Source organism: Zalophus californianus, chromosome 1, assembly GCF_009762305.2.
Source record: "Zalophus californianus isolate mZalCal1 chromosome 1, mZalCal1.pri.v2, whole genome shotgun sequence".
NCBI lineage: Eukaryota > Metazoa > Chordata > Mammalia > Carnivora > Otariidae > Zalophus > Zalophus californianus.
In genome coordinates this window covers 71014770-71036896 of record NC_045595.1, presented here as the reverse complement: position 1 = coordinate 71036896, position 22127 = coordinate 71014770, and the positions used below count along the sequence as shown (strand labels likewise).

General features: G+C 51.5%; 1 protein-coding gene across 1 annotated transcript; it reads left to right on the top strand.

The window, feature by feature from the left end:
* Positions 1–71: 71 nt before the first annotated feature.
* Positions 72–21833, top strand: POMGNT2 (protein O-linked mannose N-acetylglucosaminyltransferase 2 (beta 1,4-)). Its single transcript, XM_027584837.2, has 2 exons — positions 72–312; positions 19497–21833. The coding sequence occupies exon 2, from the start codon at positions 19602–19604 to the stop codon at positions 21342–21344; it is 1743 nt and encodes a 580-aa protein (XP_027440638.2). The 5' UTR covers positions 72–312; positions 19497–19601; the 3' UTR covers positions 21345–21833.
* The last annotated feature ends 294 nt before the right edge of the window (positions 21834–22127 follow it).

The window sequence follows — 22127 nt, the reverse complement described above, 5'->3', positions numbered from 1 at the left end:
AAACTACAATTCCCAGAATCCCGCTAGCCAAGGGGGTGGTTCTGGCCTAGGGTTGGGGCAGTTGAGTCCGCGAGCGTGCGCTCGTGGAAAGGCTGCCGCTCCGGGCTCGCCAGCCGGGCAGGCGCACGGCGGGCACCCGCGAGCCCGGCTGCGGCGGACGGCGGCGCCGCGGCATCTGCCCTCCATGCCTGGACCTCCCGGTCTTGTAGCGGGCGCGGGAGGCGGCAGCGGCGGCTGTTTTGGCCAAAGCCGGCTCCGCGGTGGGCCCATCTGGACGCTCCAGCCCCGCGGAGCCCGGCCTGCGGGCTGCAGGTGAGACGCGCGCGTTCGGGGCTGGCGAGGACTCCGCGACACCGCTGCGCGTGGAGTTGAGGGATCGGCCCCGGACCTCCCCCAGGAGGGAGCAACGGGAGCGCCGGGCCCTGGGGTGAAGAGGAGCCCAGGGAAGTTTGCAGAACCAAGAAGCGACCGGTGATGCGGACTGACGGAGGCGCGGGATGGGGGCGGCGGTGAGGAGAGGTGGGCCCTCGGGGTCCCGGTGCCGCGGAGCCCGGGCGGCGCGCCCCAGGCGCCCCCGTTGAATCCCTTAGCTCTTGGCTGGCACTGGCAGCGGGTCCTCACGCCCTTTTGCTTGGGAGACGATTAGCACGTTTGGCGGGGAGCCAGCGAGGTGAGCGGAGGGGCCTGGGCCTCCCGAGCTCCTTTGCAAGGCAGTACCTGGGCAGGCCTGCAGCTGATCCCTGGGCTCTTTGGGGCTCGATAGGATATCTACTGTGTGCGCGGTGGTAAGAGCCTGCCACGACGTGCTTGACAGTGCCAGGATAGCCTCTGCAGGGACCCACTGGACTCCTGACCCCTTCCATGTGTGTAGACCCCGTCTCCTGGTCACTGATGAGAATCCTCTGCTAAGATCTAGGGTTCTCAGGCCAGAGCCCTGCACCTGGTGGCGGGCGGCTAGGGTCTGCTTCCTTTATAACGAAACAACTCTCAGAGCCTACTCTTGGGGGAAGCAAGGCCCAGCACAGGAAAGGTTATGGGGTGAGCTCTGATAGGACTTAATGTCCAGGAGCACAGACAGAACAGAGTTCATTCATCAAATGTTACTGTTACATGTGCTGGGCATTCAAATCCCGGCTCTCGTTTACTAGCTGTGTGCACTTGAGCTAGTCACTTAACCTCTCTGAGCCTCTGTTTCTTCCTCTGCCAACTGGGGATAAAAGTACCTTCATCACAGGCTTGCTGTGAAAATTACATGAGATAATGCTGTGCAAGTCCTCAGTCCGTTGTTGGTACACAGTGGATGTGCAGCAGATGTTAGCACTTGGGGTTGCTAAGATAGAAAATGTTAGAGGTGAGATTGGAACCCAGGCCCATCTCTGTACTGGAACTAGCTGCTCTCTCAGGCTCTCACGGATCTTGGAGATCTTCCAGTTCATCCTTTCACATCACAGATGAGGAATCCGAGTCCCAGTTAGTGACAGAGCCAGAAAAGAATACAGGTCCCGTTTTCCCCAGGGATGGCCAGCACATCTGTTCCTGAGCCTTGGGCCCCAGGAGGGGGAGGAGCAGTAGAGAGTGGAGATCCTCAGCAAAGGGGAGGATGGGGTGCTGGTGACTGAATTCCCCCAGAACGGCACTGTGGCCACATGAGCATCCTGGTGGCCTTGATTTGTCAGTGACAGAGCAGCTGCAACAGTTCTCCAGCTGTCCTTCTGGTTGGTAAGTTCTTGCTCTGAGCCAGGCTTTAGAGAATATTGAGCAATAAACAAAGGCTTCTGGTGAATACGGAGCTAACTGGAAAATTAAATTACCAAATGTTCCATTCCCCAAGGGTGTGCGGCACTCTCAGTTTGGTTGTCAGTGGATACTCTCCCCCAGGACCTGCCTAACGCCTGATAGGTTTTTTTAAATTGGATAAAATAATGAACGTGAAAGGCGTAGCCCACAGATGTCAGCATAGGCTTTGGAGTTGGACTTGGGTTTGAATCCCAGCCGCACCACTTCATAGCTGTGTGACATTGGGCAATTCACTTAACAACTCTGAGCATACTTCCTCAAATGTGGGATGAAATTGATATAGCACCTATTTTAGATTGTAGGAGGGAATGAATGAGGTTGTTCATCTAAAGCATTTAGCTCTTTTTCTGGTATAGAGTAAGGGCCACTGAATGGGCGGTAGAGCATTATTATGATAATAATAATACTATAAGAATAATCGTCAGGCATTGTTTTGCCTGTGAAGTAGGTATAATTGTGTTAGTTTTTCAGACCAGGAAATGGAGGCTTGCAGGGGTTAAGAATTAGCCCAGGCAGACACAGAAGGACAGATACTAGACTCATAGAAGCAGAGGGTGGAATGGTGGTTGCCAGGGATTGGGATGAGGGGGAGCGGGGAGGCATTAGTCAAGGGGTATAAAGTTTCAGGTATACAAGATGACTAAGTCCCAGAGACTTAGTGCCTGTCGTTAACATGACTGTATTATATACTTTAAAATTTATTAAGATGGTAGATCTTATGTTAAATATTTTTATCACAAAAAATAAGAGGGCGGGAGGAAACTTTTGGAGGTGATGAATAGGTTTATGGCATAGATTATGGTGATAGTTTCACAGGTGTATACCTGTCTCTGAACATCAAGTTTTACACTTAATTATGTGCAACTTTTTGTCTGTCAAAAAAAAAAAGAAGAATTGGTCTAGGGTCATGCAACTGCTAAGTGACAGGACAGAAGCTCATTTCTGGCATTTCAGCTCCAAAACCACTTCTATTTACTTCTACGGGCCGGGGGGGGGGGGGGGGGGGGGGGGGGGGCGGGGGAGCGGACAGCCTCCAGCATTGCAGCAGGGGGTCTTCAAGGCGGGACCCTACAGTCTGGCTGCTTGTGCTTCCTCTCCATGCCTGAGGCTGGATGATGCTGGAGGCAGCATCCATTGGGTGAGCCTGGGGGATGAGGTGTTAGGAAGAGGCAGCCCTCTGGCCCCTCGACCACAGGGCCAGGGAAGGGCGCCATCCGCATGAGGCCTAGAGAGCTTGATTATGAGAAGAAGTGAGCTTGTTTAGGGGCTGGGAAGAGTTCTTGTCTGGGCCTGATCTCTGCCTTTGGGAGGAGGGCCACCGGGGAGCCATGAGTGTGAGGAGAAGGCACTCTGGACTGAGAACACCTGCTGTTTTAATCTTGGCTGCCCTTGAGAGCTCACGCAGCCCCTCTCGACCTCTTTTATAAAGTAGAGAGTTGGAGCAGATCATTTCTAAGGGCTCTTCTAGCTCTAAAAATAGATGGTTTTGTCATTTTAAATTGGTGTGTTAACCCTCCCAGCACAGCAGCAGGGCAGGGGGGATAATTATCACCCCCCTGTGCTACCCAGACTTTCCTTGGGGCAAGAGAATGGTCACAGCTCCCTTGAGCGGCCTGCCGCCACTGGGTGTCTCTGCCTGGCCCGGTGGGGAGTAATTACCCAAGGGAAGCCATGCGTTGCTAAGTTACAGGGAAGGACCTGTGGGTCTGCGTTTCCGCAGCCATCCAAACCTGCTCTGCCCTTGAGTGATAAAAACTCCTTGCTCTGATGTCTGCCCTTCTTCTCTGTCACTGACTGTGCTGCCGAGTCTGAAGCACCGTGAATAAGACCCCTGGAGTCAGACATGGGTTTGTATCCTGGGGCCTCCGCTTGAGCTTTGAGGCCTAGAGCAAGCTTCTTAATCTCACTAAACTGTGGGTTTTTTCATATTAAAAGAAAACGGAGCTAATCCTAGTACCTACATTGGAGGGCTTTTGTGCGGCTTAAGGGAAAAGGGGCGGGAAAGGGGCTTAGTTAGGATGGTGCCTGGCACACAGCAGGTGCTCAATAAAGTAAGCTGGTGGTGGTGTTAACCTCCACCCCCTGCCCAGAGGCCAGCATCCTCTTTGCCTGAGCTAGCCAGGACAGCGATTGATTCTTCCATTTTTGTCTGGCTTCCCCTGGCCTCACTGCTGCCTACGCAGGGCCCGGCCTCTTGTCAGAGAATCAGACCTTTCACTCTGCCACTGGTAGACTACCGTTGGTACGGTCTTAATGCCAAGAGCCTTCCAGGCTGGACACTGGGTACTCGGCCACAAGCCAAGCATCAGGGAGAGGCTAGAGCCTCTGGTCTGCCGAATCGCCACTATTACCACTATTATTGCCATTATCAGGAAGGCCCTGTGTCAGGTTGTTTTCAAAAGAAAGGGAAAACATGAAATAAACAAGAGATTTAAAAAAAAAAAAAGGCTACAAAAAGCCCTTTAGAAACTGAGGCAGGTAGAAGGGTGCTGCCAGTTTGCCCCCTAAAACTGCTTCACTCAGCAGTCATTAAATAAGTTCCATGTCATGCCTGTCCATGTCTCACCCAAGCCTATTTTTAAGAGAATGAAGGAAGGAATCTTAAGAACCTTCGTCATGAATGACTCAAGGGCACAGCTTTCCACCATGGGCCAGGTATCCAGGCCTCAGCAGATGTTTTCAGGAGGGGTTTCCTTTGGGGATCTAGTCAGAGCTTGCCTCTTTGCTGGAAGGTGGGAGCTCAGGGCAAGTACCCTGTCCGTGTGTCGCAGCCCCAAAGCCGTGTTCGATGTGAGCATGCGCATCCTCGCCTGCCTTCTCTGGCTCCTTAACTCTGCTGGAGGGTCCGCTGCACCAGACCGGGCTTCGTCTGGGGCAAAGTGACTGACTGACAGGTAATTTGAGACATGGGTGGTCTGGTCTTGTCTTATAGACCTTCGTGCCAGGGAGTAGGCGTGCTGAAAACAGCGTGATCCAAGCTGTTGATGCCGAACCTTCAAAGTCCAATAGGGACTGCCTTTTCCATGTAACAAATTTATTCCCAAAGAACACAGGTTTATAATCAGCCTCCGGCCCCACAAGCGGAGAAGTTGCCACTGGGGTCATTTCTGTTGAGGAGTAGAATCAAGGTTTGGGTCAGCCTTTGGTTTGTCTCCTTTCCCCCCAGCCAGGCTGGCTCTTCATCTGCCTCCGTGACAGGACTTCACTGGAGGAAGCGGGGGGGCCTCTGCCCTCCCTTTTCCGGCAGCCTTGTGCCTTGTGTGGAAAAGGTGTATCCCCTCAGTCAGCCGACAGGACTTAGGAGAATCTGGGGCAGAAGAACGACCTGTCTCTTCTTCTAGGAAGATAAGTTGAAAGAGAAATTTGCTAAAGTTGGGTTACTGTCTAAATTCTGCAAAGTAAAAAAAAATGAGATGTGCCCATTTTGCGTGGGCAATGGATTTTGGTTTTGCGTGGTCTTGATTATATGTCTGGAGGTCAGAGTGGGTTTATATTTGATAGTTGGCAGTCATCTGGGGATCAGTTTCAAGTGCAGGCCATACCCTCAGTAGAGTGTTGGGACAGGAGGTATACCACGGGGTGTCTGGCTGGTGATCCCGAGGTGACGGAGAAACCTCATTGTGTCCACTTAGGGCAGGAGTGAGAGGGGTCGTGGGCAGAGGCAATTTTTCCAAGTTTTATTTCCTCTGCTTTCTAAAGGAAAAACAAGCAAACAAGGCCCGAGGTTGTTGGGTCCCCTGTGAAGCCCGTGTCCTTCAGGAGTTGCAACATCAAACATCGTTCTCACCCACCAGCATCCACTCCCTTCTCCTCTCCTGCAAGGCCCTCCTCCCTGCCGCAGAAACCCATGGCTCTCAGCTCCCCAGCAGTGCTACCTCTGCTCCTCGTCACTGGCCCAGGACGGGGTTGGGTGGGAATTAACCATACCAGGTGAACTTTCTGCCTGTCACTAGATACAAATCAGGGAAGCGTGTTGCTCCATTTGAGGCTGATGGCCATGTCCTGACCATGAGGGGAGGCTGCCTAAGGGGAGAAGCAGCACCCCCAGGGAGGCAGAACAGAGAAGGCGAGTGCTCTCGGATGGAGTCCTTTAGCTACCGACTCCACCAGCCCTGGAGGGGGGTGGGGGGGTTGCGGCCTCTGAGCGAGGTGGGGTCCGTGGGCCCGAGGCTGGACTTGCTCTTCCCTGATTGGAGTCCTTTGAATGCCTGGAGTGTTTCCTTTTCTTCTTCACCCCTTGTTCCACTTTAATTAAAACCAGATCTTCTGTGTCTTGATGGTTTTGAGCAGTCTTCAGAGTCAGAGAACACTGGGTTGATATCTAGACTTCACACTTGCATGTCCTTGGGCAAGTCCTTGAACCTCATTGACCTCGGGTTCCTCACAGGAGAATTGGGAATAATGGTGCTTCACGGGGTTGAGGTGAGCACCAAATGGGATGCCCTACGTAGAGGCCGTGGGAACCCCTGAAGGCAAGGCAGGCTTGGAGCCGGGGCCAGGCTGGAGGCCTCCGTTAGGACATCTGTCCTATCCTTGCCCCAGCAGGGAAAGGGTTTATCTGACTCTTCTTTTCTCTGCGTGGAACAGCCCATGTCAGACACCCTCTGTCCTCTCCAGATCCCATCCCATTGGAGGCTCTTCCCAGAGGGAGTGGTGGTTTCCTTGGCTTCTCACTGAGCACCGGACCTTCATGCCCACCCACAGATCCTAGAGAGACAGGAAGGTTTTCGGTGGGGGGGGGGGGGGCACTGGGAGGAGACAAAAGATACTGTCCTGGGTGGCCTCTGCCTCGAGGGCCACCACCTCTCCCTTGTCCAGGGAGTCTTATGACAAGCCCTCATCTTTGAGAGGCAGCCCAGGTGGAAATGTGTGGGGTCAACTCCTGGCCTGTGGACATGTGGCCCAGCCTCTGAGAGTCTTTCTGGAGAGGAACAATGGGGACAAGGTGAAGCATCCGTGCTGAGTGCTGGTGAGGAAAGAGTAAGTGGCGTCATGCATGCATGTGAGGGACCCAGCACAGCACGGGGACAGAGCAGGAACTCAGTACGTATGTGGTGCTTTCTACATCTACCTGCAGACAAGGGTGGAGGCCACCCCACTGCTCAGAAGCTGCGTCATCCAGAGAGAGAGGATTAGAGACAGCAGATGAAGGACGGGCAAATTCCAGCTCTGTTTTTGAGCTCTTGAGGTCTCAGGAGAGTAAGTACACAGGAGGATGGACTGCCTAGGAGTGGGAGGGAACTCCCCATCACTGAGAGTAAGGTACCTCTGGGATTCTGGCCCCTCCGCCTATTCAGCAGAGCCAGGTGACAGGGAGGGGTATGGAGGCCTTCAGTCTGGACAAGTCCTCATTCCTCGATTGCTGTCATTCCGAAGAGGCTCTTGGTGCATGGAGTGGCACTAAACAGTGGGTCAGACCTCAGGACTGGACACAGCTGTCCTGCCAGCCAGGTGGGCCGCAGTCCTGCAGAAGTCAGAAGCTTGGCTGAGTGTCTCTTCTGGTCTCCCAGGCCAAGGATGGCGACCTGACTTCTCCCTCACCGCCCCCGTCTCCCTACCACTGCCCGGCTGTCACCGAGACTGGTGGCCTCTCCAGGAGCACTGAAAATTGGCCTGGAGGAAGGGGACATCATGGGGTCCATTGTCCAGTAAGCAACTTGGCCCAATTATTCTTCACCATTTTGAACTTCCTCCTAGAGTTTATTATCCAGAAACATTTGGAACGGTGACGGAGAAAGGCCTCTTTTATCTTCTTTAGTGCTAGGGGTCTGATTAAATGAGCTCTTTGCCTCCAGCCGTATCTTCTGAAAACTCTTCTGAGCATTTTGCCTGATCCTTGAGTTCTACTGGCTTATGCAGCTGCTGCTGCAGTGCATTTGGGGGGCCCGGGGAAGGGGGAGTACGGGAAGCAGACTGAAAGGACTTTATAATAACCACCGGTTGCCCAACTACCTGTTGGCTTTTTCCTACTGCACTTTGGCTACTTCACGGCAGGTGAAAATGCAAGGTGGCTTTTCATCTGTCTCCACAGTGGCAAAATACAGAAATAACTATGTTAGTTAGTGTTCTCCCAGAAGTAGATCCTGAGACAAAGGTTCAAGTAGAAGTAGATGATTTTGAACTCCATCCCAATAAACATGAATAAGGGAGTGAAGAACTGAAACAAGGAAGGGAAAGGAGGGGGAATGCATCAGGCCAGTGACCACTGTGGGCAACACCTCATCCGTTAGGGAACTCTGGAGTGCAGAATATGCCTCAGAACTCTCCGACCTGGGGAAGATGGGAGTGGGGTATTCGTTTGTTCATTCATTCATTCACTCACTTATATTTCAATTCCAGTATAGTGAACATGCAGTGTTATATTAGTGATTCAACCCTTCCATGGGAGGGGGGTAATTATGCACCTGTTCCCATCAGATGTTGGTGCAGGCTGCCTGGCTTGTACATGGTACAATTAGAAACCCAGGCAATCCCTCCTCTGGGCCCCATGCTTTAATCACCACACGATTTCTAGTGGAAGGTTCTGCCCATCCCCAGCAAACCTCTCTTGCCATTTTCCTCCTCGGAAGGCAACTTGAGAGCCTGAAGGGCCCTGTGCGCCAGTCTGTGTTTGTCCTGTCTTCTGTCAACATCCTTCTGGCTGGCCTGGGGAGGGGGTGGTAACTTAGCATCTAACTAGAAACAGTGCTTCCCCCGCCCCCCGCCCCCAGGCTCAAAGGCTGGCCCCTGCCTGGTTGCCTAGTTGCCCCACAATGCCCCAGCCCCATGTCTCCTGGTTCCCATAGGCTTGGCCTCAGGGCCCCGAGCTTAGGGCTTGCCTGGGATTGTCCGCTGCACACGCAGTCCCTCAGGTCCAGAGGAGGGGCCCAGCCTCCTTCGTTCTGTGGCCCCACCCCACACCCTCACCTACCTGCTGCCAAGCTCGCATTCCCCCACAGGGAGGCCTGGGAGAGGGGCAGATGACAGAATGCTCACCGAGAGGTGCCCACTCAGGTTAGAGGTTGGTCTTTCCTCCCTTTTCCTCATTTCCCTGCAGGTCTTGCTCTCTGACGTCCCCTGGGTGTGTCTGTCCTCGCTTTAGCTGCTGCTGGAAGCATTCCTGTCTGTCATGGGGGCAGAACACACAGCAGCTCCTGCCCTGCTTGTCTGCCTCTCATCTCTCTAGGGAGGGCTGTTTATCTTATATTGTCTAAATATTATTACTCAGCCACTCTCTCGAATTCTGTCATTTGTAAATAGGGATTTATTTGATTCTTTATTGTTAACTTTTTGACTTTTTATTATGGAAAACGTTAAACAGACCCAAAAAAGGATCATAGAAAGGCCCCCATCACCATCTTTGACAGTGATCTATTTGCTACTGTCTTGTTCCATCTGTCTCCATACTTTTTTTGCTGAAGTATCTTTATTTTATTTTATTACTTTATTTATTCATTTATTTTAAAATAGGCTCCGTGCCTAACATAACGTGGGGCTTGAACCCACAATCCTGAGATCAGGAGTCACATGCTATACTGACTGCGTCAGCCAGGAGCCCCTTTGCTGGAGTATTTTAGAACAAACCACGTACATGTCATTTTACCTAAAACCACTTATGTTCTCTTCTTTCTTATCTAAGTTTTTTTTTTCATTTTTTTAAAAGATTTTATTTATTTATTTGACAGAGAGAGACACAGTGAGAGAGGGAACACAAGCAGGGGGAGTGGGAGAGGGAGAAGCAGGCTTCCCTCGAAGCAGGGAGCTTGATGTGGGGCTCAATCCCAGGACCCTGGGATCATGACCTGAGCCGAAGGCAGACACTTAACGACTGAGCCACCCAGGTGCCCTAAGTTTTTTTTAAAGATTTTATTTATTTGAGGGGCGCCTGGGTGGCTCAGTTGGTTAAGCAACTGCCTTCGGCTCAGGTCATGGTTCTGGAGTCCCGGGATCGAGTCCCACATCGGGCTCCCTGCTCAGCAGGGAGTCTGCTTCTCCCTCTGACCCTCCCCCCTCTCATGTTCTCTCTCTCTCATTCCCTCTCTCAAATAAAGAAATAAAATCTTTAAAAAAAAAGATTTTATTTATTTGAGAGAGAGCCTGAGAGAGTACAAGCAGGGTTGGGGGGGGAGAAGCAGAGGGAGAGGGAGAAGCAAACTCCCCACTAAGCAGGGAGCCCCACATGGGGCTCGATCCCAGGACCCTGAGATCATGACCTGAACCGAAGGCAGACACTTAACCAACTGAGCCACCCAGGCGCCACTTACCTAATTTTTTATGACTTTTTATTTTGAAATAATTTTAGACTTATAGAAAAGTCACCAAAATGCTCACTCAGCGTCCCCTGATGTTAAATCTTACATAACCACAGTGCAATGATCAAAACCAGGAAATTAACACAGAACCATTACCTAAACCACAGACCTTACTCAGATTCTGCCAATTGTGCACTAATGTCCATTGCCTGGCCCAAGATCCCACGTTATGTTCAGTTGTTGTGTCTCCTTAGACTCCTTCCATCTGGGCCAGTTTCTCAGTCGTTCCTGGTCTTCTGTGACCTTAACTCTTGAAGAGTCCTGGTCAGGTATTTTGTAGAATGTCCTTCAATTTGGGTTTAATGTTTTCCCTACTGACTTACCTATACACCAGATTCAGAGCTAACAGTGGAGCTAGACCACGTTTCCTCATACGGACATACAGATTGAGGTTGTTTTTTGGGTAAGAAGATGACAGGAATGAGGTGCCCTTCTCAGTGTCAGCAATAATGGAAATAGAAGGTTATCTAATTTTTTAAACAGATTTTATTTATTTGAGAGCAAGGGGTATCAAGGGGCACATGGTGTCAGGAAATTATTACCAGTGATGTTAACGTCGATTTGTTGATTCAGGGGCTGTCTGCCGGGCTTCTGTATTGTAAAGTTTCTTCCTTCCTTTCTTTCTTTTCTTTTTCTTTTGTACCGTAAAGTTCCTATTTTTGCCTTTGTAATAGTATCTCACAGGGAGATTGTTCAAGATGATGCAAATATCCTATTTCTCATCATACCTCCACCCACTAATTTTAGCATCTAGCTGTGGATCTTGCCTGAGACCATTATTACTGTGATGTTTGCCAAATGGTGATTTTCTGTTTCCATCATTGCTTCTACATTTATTAATTGGAGTTCTACTGTAAGAAAGATATGTTCCTTCTTGCTTATTTATTCATATCAATATTGCATGCTTATGCATGGGCTGTGTGTACTTATTCTATGGGTTATAATCCATTACTGTTGCTTTTTAATTTTGTTACATTGCCCCAGGTTTAGCCACCAGGAGCTCCTTCAGGTTAGCTCCTGCGCCGCCTTGTTATGTCCTCGTCATTTTTTGAGAACTTCCTGACATTCTGGTAGTACAAGATGTTCCAAACTCACCTTGTACTTTCCCTGCCCGAGCCGTGGAAGCTGATTTTTCCACAGAGCCCTGGTTCCTTAGTAGGGGATGATATTAGGAACCAAGACCTGAGTGCCAGCTGTGCTGTCCCTGCTCCCAGGCCCTCCTGTGGGTCAGAACTAGGAGCTGTATGTATGTGGGTGCGCCCCCCACCCCCCCCCCACCCCCACAGCTGTTCCTCCTTCTCACACCCTCCTGCCTTGCGGGCCTGAGTCCTTCTTCAGTTCCCTGGCCCAGATCTCAGCTGAGGCGCCAGGGTAGCCTCCCCCGCTCCCCAGTGAGACACCCTGCCCTTCTGGCCTCTCCTGACCTTAAGGATGAATGAACTCTCCCTCCCTCCCCCTGGCTTCTTTCTGTGTCTTTTTTTCCCTCCTCTCACCTCCTAGAGAGATGTCAGAACCCGCAGCTGTGGTCATGTCACGCTGAGGACGCAGGTGCTCTCTTCTGAGCAGCCTTGTGCTGTCCGTACCACAGGGGTGGTAAAGATCATTGGCGCCCTTGGCAGAACCACGGGACACTGGTCAGAACTGGTCATGTGTCAGCAGTTTACCGTGATTCAACCTGGTAGCAAAGTAGTTCTTCGCCGGTGGGGCTGGGTGGAGAATTTCATGGGGTGAGGTGTGGGGGGCACATGTTTTTGAAAAAGTATATGCAGCAATATGATTTTATGTACGCAGATATAGATAAAAAATGCCAGCTTCAGAAGATAAAAGTTGATGAAATCTTTCAGTCTTGGGGATGGATCCTGTAAGAAGAGAATCTCTTACGAATGAAGAATGCTTGGGGAAGGGGGTACTGGACTTTACATGTCAGTATGGAGCACGAAAGAGTTTCTCTTTTTTTATCAGTGGGCCCTTGGGTTTGAAAAGACAGGGAAACACTGACGTTTAAGCACATTTCTTGGCTGTAGGGTTCTGGGCTTGCAAAGCCCTTCCCCTGGAGATTAACAGGGCTGACTGGAGCACTGACAAAACCAAGCCAAGAAGGCAGCCGCCTGCGTCTCCTCTCGTTCTGGGGCTGGACCAGAAGGTCTCTGCTCTTGTTCCGCAAAAGCCTTGAGGACCTGCATGAAGGACATGGGGTTCCTGGGCTCTCAGGAGAGCTGTGACTTTATCTTCTTCCCTACAGACCAAGAAGGCCCAATGGGACTGAGCAAGTGGGAGTTCTGTTAAAGGACCGGCTTTTAGTTCACATGGGAATATATTTCAAATAAGTCATCTGCAGACTTCGGGACTTGAATTGCCCTAAGGAACATGATCCTTGTACCCCTTCGTGCAGAGCTCCCTCTCCTCTAGGCACCCCATTCTAACTCCCGCATGAATGGAGAGACACTGAGGCCGGGAGCTTATCGTTGGGTTTTCTACCTCTGTTCTCCCCTATCTCCAGGCTACTCTGCTCAAAGACCTTCAAGAGCTCCCCATTGCCTAGAGGGTAGAGTTCAGACCTATCATCAAGGTCGTTGACATTCTGTCCTTAGCTAATTTTTCTAAGTCTCTTCTCTGCTTTTCCTCTGTGTCAACCATCTACCTAACCAGACTGGGCTGTGTGGTCTCCTCCGTCTTTGGATGCCCCCCCGCCCCCACACCGCCTTTCTTTCTACCCTGGAGATGACATTTCTGGTTCCTCTGAAAGCTCCAAGGAATGGCCAAACCAGAAGGACTCATTTCTTCCTCAGAGGAAGCCTGCAGGGCTCACCGGAGCCCCACCTACCGCCTGTTATGACACTCAAGTTACCTTAGTCCACATTCCCTACCACATGGGACCTGTGTGGAAAGTTGTAGCTCCACTTGGGCCCACAATGAATATGCTTGTTTTCTAATTGCTAATACCAGAGTTTCACGGAGGGCTTTGTTTACCCGAGTTAGAAGGGTCATGGGGAAACTGATGCCGAATAGGTCCACTAGGTTAGAACACAGCTCAGAAGCAGAAGGCAGAGGCCAGACTCCCGTGCATCTGCTTCCTGCACAACAACCTATGAAGAGGTTCTCCTCAGGTAAATTTTTCTTGGCTTGGAGAAACCAAAACCCCAGCCGAAGCTGGCTTCGATGATCCGGAAAGTTCACAGCAGGAAGTCCAGGTATAGGGCTCCAAGGTGTCAGTAGGGTCCTTTGTATCTCTCCTCCATCCCGCCGTCCTTGGCATCCTGGCTTCGTTCTCCCGCTGGGCAGCAGATGGCAGGCAGGTCCTTCTTTCCTCCCTGGTGAGTGCAAATATGGGCTGTGACTCCTTCCCCTTTGCTCTGCTTGGTTCTACTCTGGTAGCATCCTCCAATGGGCCAGTAACTGGCTCCAGAAGCTCGCTGTCCGCTGGTCAGCTCTCTGGAGGTGGGAGGTAGATCCTGGCTTTGTTTGCGCCTCGTGGGTTCCCGGGGGAAGGGCTGGCTCTCTGGCCAGACCCGGGATTTTATTAAGCAGGGGGAGGGGGCGGGGACCCTGGGTGGAAACAGTGTCTGCCCTGGTACGTATTAATACATTCGACTTGGCAGCCCAAGGAGCAGAGCAGGTGACTGACTCCAGCCCAAGGTGCCAACAGGTGACGGCATGGCTCATCTCGGTCTCCATTTTTGGGAGGAATCCTCTGCTTAGATTTAAAATCCTTTGTTTCAAATGACTGTAATGAAAAGTGACAGTTCCCACCTGAGCGCCGGTCAGCTTTTGCTTCAAGTCACACGAAGGCAGCCAAGTGTGTCCAGAAGGTTTCAAAACGCCAGACTTCATTGTGCATCCCTGTGGCCCTTTGTTAACCATCTGATGCCCCGATTTTTTTCCTTTGCCCCTCTGCTAGACACTTATTAGTTTGAACCTACTTGTGTGAAATTGTTGTTTTTGTACATCAGAAGCAGTAGGCTATCAGTACTCATGAGGTACAACTAATACATGATCTGACCTTCACCACCACCCTGGGAGGTGGGGGCTGCACCCTCACCTTTGCTGATGGGGAAGCTGACTTCAGAAAGGCCACACAGTAAAGTCATGGAGCTGGGGTTTGAACCCAAGTCTTCTGGCTTCTTATCCTTAAACTTCCCTAGACAGAACACATCCTCTTCTGGGAGCCATCGACCACCAGTAATGTAGTGGGAACTCAGAGCCAGGTTGGTTTAGGGTGTGGTGTGAGAACTACTGGTGATCAGGTGTCTCCAAAAGAGCTAACCAGTCCGTCAGACTTACTGAAGTAAGATGGAGTTGGTGCCCTAAGACCAAGGCGTGCGGACTGCCTTTCTCCCTGCTCTGCGGAGGGTTAGCAGAAGGTGTGGCAAGCGGAGAACTCCACAGGAGTTTCTTTGGGCAGAGGAGGCTGCAGGGGAGGGAATGGGTCTGCCCTCCCTAGTAGAGCTGTGCCCAAGGGGGTCCAGAGGGGCTCATCCACATCACACCTGGCCTGGCCCTAGAGGGAGGTGGCGGGATGAAGAAGTGGAGAGGCTGGGCTGTGCGAAGAGCCGTCTACCTTCACCAGACCCTGAACTCAGAAGCTGCCCGGCCAGGCCTGCCCCTGCCCTGCTGCTCTCCCCAGCCTTCAGGAGGCAGCACTCACCCACACGTTAGGACACCTCCATTTTTAATCCTGGCCATGTCACAGACTTGCTGGGTGATTTGGGGCAAATTCTTCACCTCTCTAAAATGAGGATGACTTGCTTCATGATTGTTAAGCCTGACTAATAGTGGAATTCCCTGCCAAGAACAAAGAAGCCCATTTTTTAAATAAGTTTTATGGTACTTTATGAGTTTCCTAGGGTTGCTGCAACAGATTTAACCCTGGACACGGTGGCTTAAAATGCCAGAAATCTATGCTTGCACAGTTCTGGAGGCCAGAAGTCTAAAATGAAGATATTGACAGGGCCATGCTCCCTCTGAAAACTCTAGGAGAAAATCCTTTCTTACGTCTTAGTGTTTGGTGGTTCCTGGTAATTCTGAGTGGTTTTGGATTATAGCTACATCATTCAAGTCTCTTGTCTTTGTCTTCACGTGGCCACCTTTTCTGTTCCTCTGTGTCCTTTTCTGCCTCTTATAGGGACACTTTCATTAGATTTAGGGCCCAACCTAATCCATTACAATCTCATCTCAAGATCCTTAACTAATTATATGCATAAAGACCCTATTTCCAAATAATATCACATTCTGAGGTTCTGGGTAGACATGAATTTGGGGGGGGGACATTATTCGACCCACTATAGTACCCCTAAATATAAGAAATTAAAGGTGCTTGGTTTTGTTTGGAGGTAAATGGAGGCCCAAGACCCTGGCCTCATGTCCCTGTGGCCTGCCACCAGCCTTGGCAGCCCCCAAAGATCAGGTCTGCAAACCACTAGGTACCCCAGGTTCCAGGAAGCCCGAGTTCACCATATCCCATGGTGATGAGACTTTGGAGTTATAATTTTGAATGATGCTGGAATGAGTTAAGGAAGACTTTAGGGGCTATTGGGACTCATGGCCTGGTTCTTTGGTTAAGAGCCTCTTCTTGGTTTTTCTCAAACGTGGCTGTACCCCAGAATCACCTGGGAGCTTGGTAAAAAAGCAGATACCAATGAGACTTTGGGTTCTGGTCAAAATGGAGTGGACACGTGTATCCCTATCCATGCACCATGCACTAATACAGCTAAAAACACAGGACGTTGGGTATAAAACATGAGAAGACTGAAAGGTGGAGAGAAGAATGTGGAACAACACAGTGGTGAGTTCCTTGGGTTTTCTTTTTGCCTCCTATGTATCCTAGACTGGGTGCTAAAAAAGCCAACCCAGAAATGTCAGTGAGCATAGACCAGAAAAAGCCCCAGGGAAAGCACGCTCTCTCTCATCAAAGGACTGGAAGAAGAGCAGTCTTGCAAAACCTTTTTGACCATTAACACCCTATTCTTATAAAACAACAGGGAAAACTGCTTCTCCCTTCCCTTCCAGTTTTAGTAAAGGCTCAGTGGACAGCTTAGACATCCATCCTTGCTTTGTGGTAACCAGCCAGGTACCTCCCACCTTCAGCACCTCACCCCCATCCCCCCACCATGGGGCTGGATGAGAAGCCTGGACTTTTACTACCACCCAGAGGTAAAAAGATGTCCCCTCCTGTCTCACCACCATGGTCCCCTTGAGGTGTCAGTGGAGCCTAGACTTCGACCCCCACCCAGTGATGATGAGGCACCCCTTTTGAGGCCAACTGAGGAGCCTAGATTTCACCCCTACTCAGCGGTTGTGCCGCATCTCTCACTCTCCCTGCCAGAGTGCTGTTGGTGGAGGCCAAGCAAGGAAGTGTGGATTTCCTCCCACCCAACGATAAAGAGTCGGTGCTCTCCCTTCCCCCACCAGCATGGTTCTTGCAAAGACCTGCTAAAACGGAAGACTTAATATAAGCTCCAGGATAAGTCTCAGCAAAGAAAGAAAAGATATAAAGAACTAAATGGAGATTTGAGAACTGAAGAATGTAGTAACAAAAAAAAAAAATCAGTGGTGGGCCCAGTAGAAGAATGGATCTGGCAGAAGAAAGAATCGGTGAACATGGAAACAGACAGTAGAAATTATCCAATTTGAACAGCAGAGAGAAAGTAGACTGGGAAAACAAATTGAACAGAGCCTCAGACACCTATAGGACAATACTTTTTTTAAAATTTAGCATTCGTGGACCTGGAGGCTGAAAAAGTATTTAGAGAAACAATGGCTGAAAATTTCCCAAATTTGGTGAGAGGTATAAATCTACAGATTCAAGAGTGAATGAAACCCTCACAGGGTAAACAGAGAGAAACCCACACCAGGACACCTGATGACCAGGCTTCTGAAAAGTAGACAAAGAAACAACTCTTCAGAGCCACATGAGAGAAGGGACGTACTACGGCCAAGGGAATGGCGCTTCGCATACAGCAGATTCCTCATCAGAAACATGGCGGCCGGAAGGAGGCTGCCCTGCCTAAGCGTTCGCGTGCCGAGAGAGAGCGAGCACTGTCACCCCAAAGATCTGTCCCAGTGAAAATATCCTGTAGGAAAGAAGGTGAAATCAAGACATTTTCTTTGCCTGAAGGAAAACCAGGAGAATTTGTTCTCAGCAAACTTCCCTAAAATGATGACCAAAGGAAGTTCTCTGGAGAAATAACAAGAAAACCTGGAACATCAGGGATGAAGAAAGAACAGGAAGAGTAAAAATATGGGTAAATATAATAGACTCTCCTTTCCCTCTTGAGATTGCACCTGACAGTTGAACCAAAAATTATAATGCTGTCTGACGTGGATTTTAATGCATGTAGAGGAAATATTGAAGATAATTATAAGGGAGGAGGGTAAAAGAACCCAGATGGAGACAAGGTCTCTGTACTTACTCCAGAGTAGACTGTGCTAAGTTGCATATACATTGTATGGTGCCTAAAGCAAACACTAGAAAATCTGCACCAAGAAATACACTCAAAAACACTATAGAGAAATAAAAATGGAATTCAGATAATCTGCAAGAAGACGGGAAAATGAAACAGAGGAACAAAAGATGCAGATGCCTGAGCCATACTCCAGACCTACTACTGAATCAGAACCTCCAGGATTAGTGCCTGTGAATATACGGTTTTAGCAAGTGCCTCTGGGGATTTCAAGAACCAGCCAGGTTTGAGAATCTGTGGTCTAGACCATTTTTTATTTTTATTTATTTATTTATTTTAGAGCTAGTGAGCATGTGGGGGGGGGGTGCTGGGAGGGGCAGAGGGAGAGGGAGAATCTTAAGCAGGCTCCATGCTCACCTTGCAGCCTGATGTGGGGTTTGATCTCACGACCTGTCATGACCTGAGCTGAAATCAGGAGTCAGATGCTTAACTGACTAAGTCACCCAGGTGCCCCTAGACCTTTTTTTTAAACAGCAAATTGCCAACCCTGTTAGGTTGTAAAATTAAGATGAACATGCCCCTTTTTAGAACAAACTTAAAATATTGGACTAGAAAAAGAAACACTGGAGTACATTATAGCTGGTCAGGGTAATTCTTTGTGAAATTTTGGTGGGAAAATATAACGTGTGTATGTATGAATGTGTGCATGCTCAACCCTTAGATGAGGGTAGCTGGAAGAGATGGTGACCCCAGGAATCGCCTTCAGCTAGTGCTGGAGAGGAATCGGAAGGCAAATAGCCCGGCTTCTTCAGAGTAGTGACCTGCTCATTAATGTGCGCTGTATTGGCTTCACTGCTCCTTCCTCTTAATTCCCCACTCTCCTACAGGGATTTCTTTGGATAATTTCTCAAACTATTTTGGCTCAAACCTTTGTCTCTGATTCTGCTTCTGAGGGAATCTAGCTTAAGCCACTGTCTCTTTCTGGGCAGGATTGCACTTTGATTTTTATGATTGCAGGGAGAGAGAAGTTACAAGACCCCAAGAGTCCAAAGCTAGCCTTGAGGGAATAAAGGGGCGGCTCCAATCCCTCCCCAGTGCAGTGCTGGCCAGGCACCAGCCTGGGCTGCCTCTATGAGGGCGAAGGGTGAGACCCTTCAAATCTGAGCAGTCCTGGGCTTCAGAGCAAGGATTTTACCCTTCCTGCTAGTGCAGGAAAATGGAGCAAACGCCCACAGCCCAGCCAGGTGACATGTCAGTGGTGACATCCAGATACAGTTCTTTTACTGGATCAGGGAGGGGGTGAATATCCACCCATCCTTTCATGGGAATCTCAAAAACCAGCAGGCGTGATTTCCAAACAGGAGCTTTAAGCAAGAGCAGACGACCCCCCCCCCAATACCCCACAGGCATATGTGCCATGTGTCCAAAGAAAGGGACACTGGGGTCCTGGTGTATGGTCTGGTCTCTGTGCCCACATAAGGAAGAGTCCTTACCTTGCAGTACTAGGAATGCCAGGCCCCTGGAGGGGATTTTCCCTGTGGCCTCTCATCACAGATCCTCCGTGGGTTAGCTTTTGCTGTAGCGGCGCTTCATACCAAACAGCCACAGGGTTTCAGTGACATACGATAAGGAGCACTCACGAGCCCAGATGTCTGTGTGGGGGTCACTCCCAATCGAGGGTTCAGCTGGGCTAGACTGGGCTTGGCAGGAGCAGCTCCGCTCCACACACCTCTGGCTCCTCCTGGGACCGGGAAGTTAGGCTGCACACATTCTCCTCGTGGCACTGTCCTAGGTACGAAGAAGGCAAAGGTCGCACAAGACGCAAGCTCTTTTCCAAGCCTCTGCTCCTTTTCCCTGCTAACATTTCACCGGCCAAAGCAAGTGATGTGGCCACGCCCACAGTCAAGGTGCAGGGATGTATGCCACCCCGATGGGAGCAGTGGGGAAGGGAGGGCGCAAATACGCGCAGACGGAGCCAACGCCTTTCCCTTTTCCTTCTCTCCTGCAGGCTCGTGCCGGCGCGCGGGGTGCCCGCCGGGATGGGTAGAGCCTGCCGGGCCTGTGGCACTGCCCAGGGGCTGTGCTCTCACTAGGGCCCCACGGCGGCGTTAGGATGCACCTGTCGGCGGTGGTCAACGCGCTCCTGGTGTCGGTGCTGGCGGCCGTCCTGTGGAAGCACGTGCGGCTGCGCGAGCATGCGGCGTCTCTGGAGGCTGAGGTGGCGGGCAGTCGCCAGGCCCCGGAGCCCGCCCCCGCGCCGCGGATCGACTACCCGAAGGCCCTGCAGATCCTGATGGAGGGGGGCACGCATATGGTGTGCACGGGCCGCACGCACACCGACCGCGTCTGCCGCTTTAAGTGGCTCTGCTACTCCAACGAGGCCGAGGAATTCATCTTCTTCCATGGCAACGCCTCGGTCATGCTGCCCAACCTGGGCTCCCGGCGCTTCCAGCCGGCCCTGCTCGACCTGTCCACCGTGGAGGACCACAACACCCAGTACTTCAACTTCGTGGAGCTGCCGGCCGCTGCCCTGCGCTTCATGCCCAAGCCCGTGTTCGTGCCCGACGTGGCGCTCCTCGCCAACCGCTTCAACCCCGACAACCTGATGCACGTCTTCCACGACGACCTGCTGCCTCTCTTCTACACCCTGCGGCAGTTCCCTGGGCTGGCGCACGAGGCCCGGCTCTTCTTCATGGAGGGCTGGAGTGAGGGCGCCCACTTTGACCTGTACAAGCTGCTCAGTCCCAAGCAGCCGCTCCTGCGGGCGCAGCTGAAGACGCTGGGCCGCCTGCTGTGCTTCTCCCATGCTTTCGTGGGCCTCTCCAAGATCACCACATGGTACCAGTACGGCTTCGTCCAGCCCCAGGGCCCCAAGGCTAACATCCTCGTCTCAGGCAACGAGATCCGGCAGTTTGCCCGGTTCATGATGGAAAAGCTGAACGTGAGCCACTCAGGGACTCCCGCCAGCGAAGAGTACATTTTGGTCCTCAGCCGCACCCAGAACAGACTCATCCTGAATGAGGCACAGCTGCTGCTGGCGCTGGCCCAGGAGTTCCAGATGAAGACAGTGACCGTGTCCCTGGAGGACCACGCCTTTGCCGATGTTGTGCGGCTGGTCAGCAATGCCTCCATGCTGGTCAGCATGCATGGGGCCCAGCTGGTCACTGCCCTCTTCCTGCCCCGCGGGGCCACCGTGGTCGAGCTCTTCCCGTATGCTGTCAATCCGGACCACTACACCCCTTATAAGACGCTGGCCACGCTGCCTGGCATGGACCTCCAGTATGTAGCCTGGCGCAACATGATGCCAGAGAACACGGTCACGCATCCCGAGCGGCCCTGGGACCAGGGGGGCATCACTCACCTAGACCGGGCTGAGCAGGCCCGTATCCTACAGAGCCGTGAGGTCCCGCGGCATCTGTGTTGCCGGAACCCTGAGTGGCTCTTCCGGATCTACCAGGACACCAAGGTGGACATCCCATCCCTCATCCAAACCATACGGCGAGTGGTAAAGGGCCGGCCAGGGCCACGGAAGCAAAAGTGGACCGTCGGCCTCTACCCAGGCAAGGTTCGGGAGGCGCGGTGCCAGGCGTCTGTGCAGGGCGCCTCTGAGGCCCGCCTCACTGTCTCCTGGCAGATCCCCTGGAACCTCAAGTACCTGAAGGTGAGGGAGGTGAAGTACGAGGTGTGGCTCCAGGAGCAGGGGGAGAACACCTACGTGCCTTACATCCTGGCCCTGCAGAACCATACTTTCACTGAGAACATCAAGCCTTTCACTACCTACTTGGTGTGGGTCCGCTGCATCTTCAACAAGATCCTCCTGGGACCCTTTGCAGATGTGCTGGTGTGCAACACGTAGTGAGCGTGCCATGGCCAGGCCTCAGGGGGGTGTGGGGGTTGGCTCCTCCAGCTCAGCATCCCTGGGTCCACTAGCACCCTGGGGTGGCTTCTGGGAATTATTTATTTATTGAGCAGGCCTGCCCCACCCAGGCTTGTGCCTCCGTGTCTTACTGCATCTGGAGTGTGGAGTTCCCAGCATTCTTTGCACTGGTACAATGAGACCCTCCTAGCCCCCTTCTCCCGTCCTGAGCATCCATACCCTGGAGAAGGTCCTTAGTGGGAGGAGGAAGTGGAGGAGGAAGAAGGAAAGTAAAAACCTAAGGAGCCTCTGGCTGAGTGATCGTGCTGTTCCCTATGAATCTTTCTGGTTGATAACCAGATGTCTGGAAACTGTGAGTATATCATGTGGTCGCTTGGGTGGGTGGTTCATCAGCTTCCATCATCATGAAATTCACCTGTAGCACAGTGAAAGTGTGTTTGGAAAATTCATTAAATGATTGTAAACATCTTGGTCAAGTCTTTTTTTTTTTAAGATGTTATTTATTTATTTGACAGCGAGAGAGAGTATGAGCAGGGGGGGTGGGAGAGGGAGAAGCAGGCTCCCCACTGACCAGGGAGCCCAAGTGGGGCTGCCTGACCTGGGGCTTGATCCCAGGACCCCGGGATCATGACCTGAGCCTGAGCCAAAGGCAGACCACTTAACTGAGCCACCCAGGCGCCCCTTGGTCAAGTCTTTTTATTAGGTAGGTGGAAGTGGGGCTGGTAGTCAGTACCCACGTGATCTTTCATCCCAGCTGTCAGC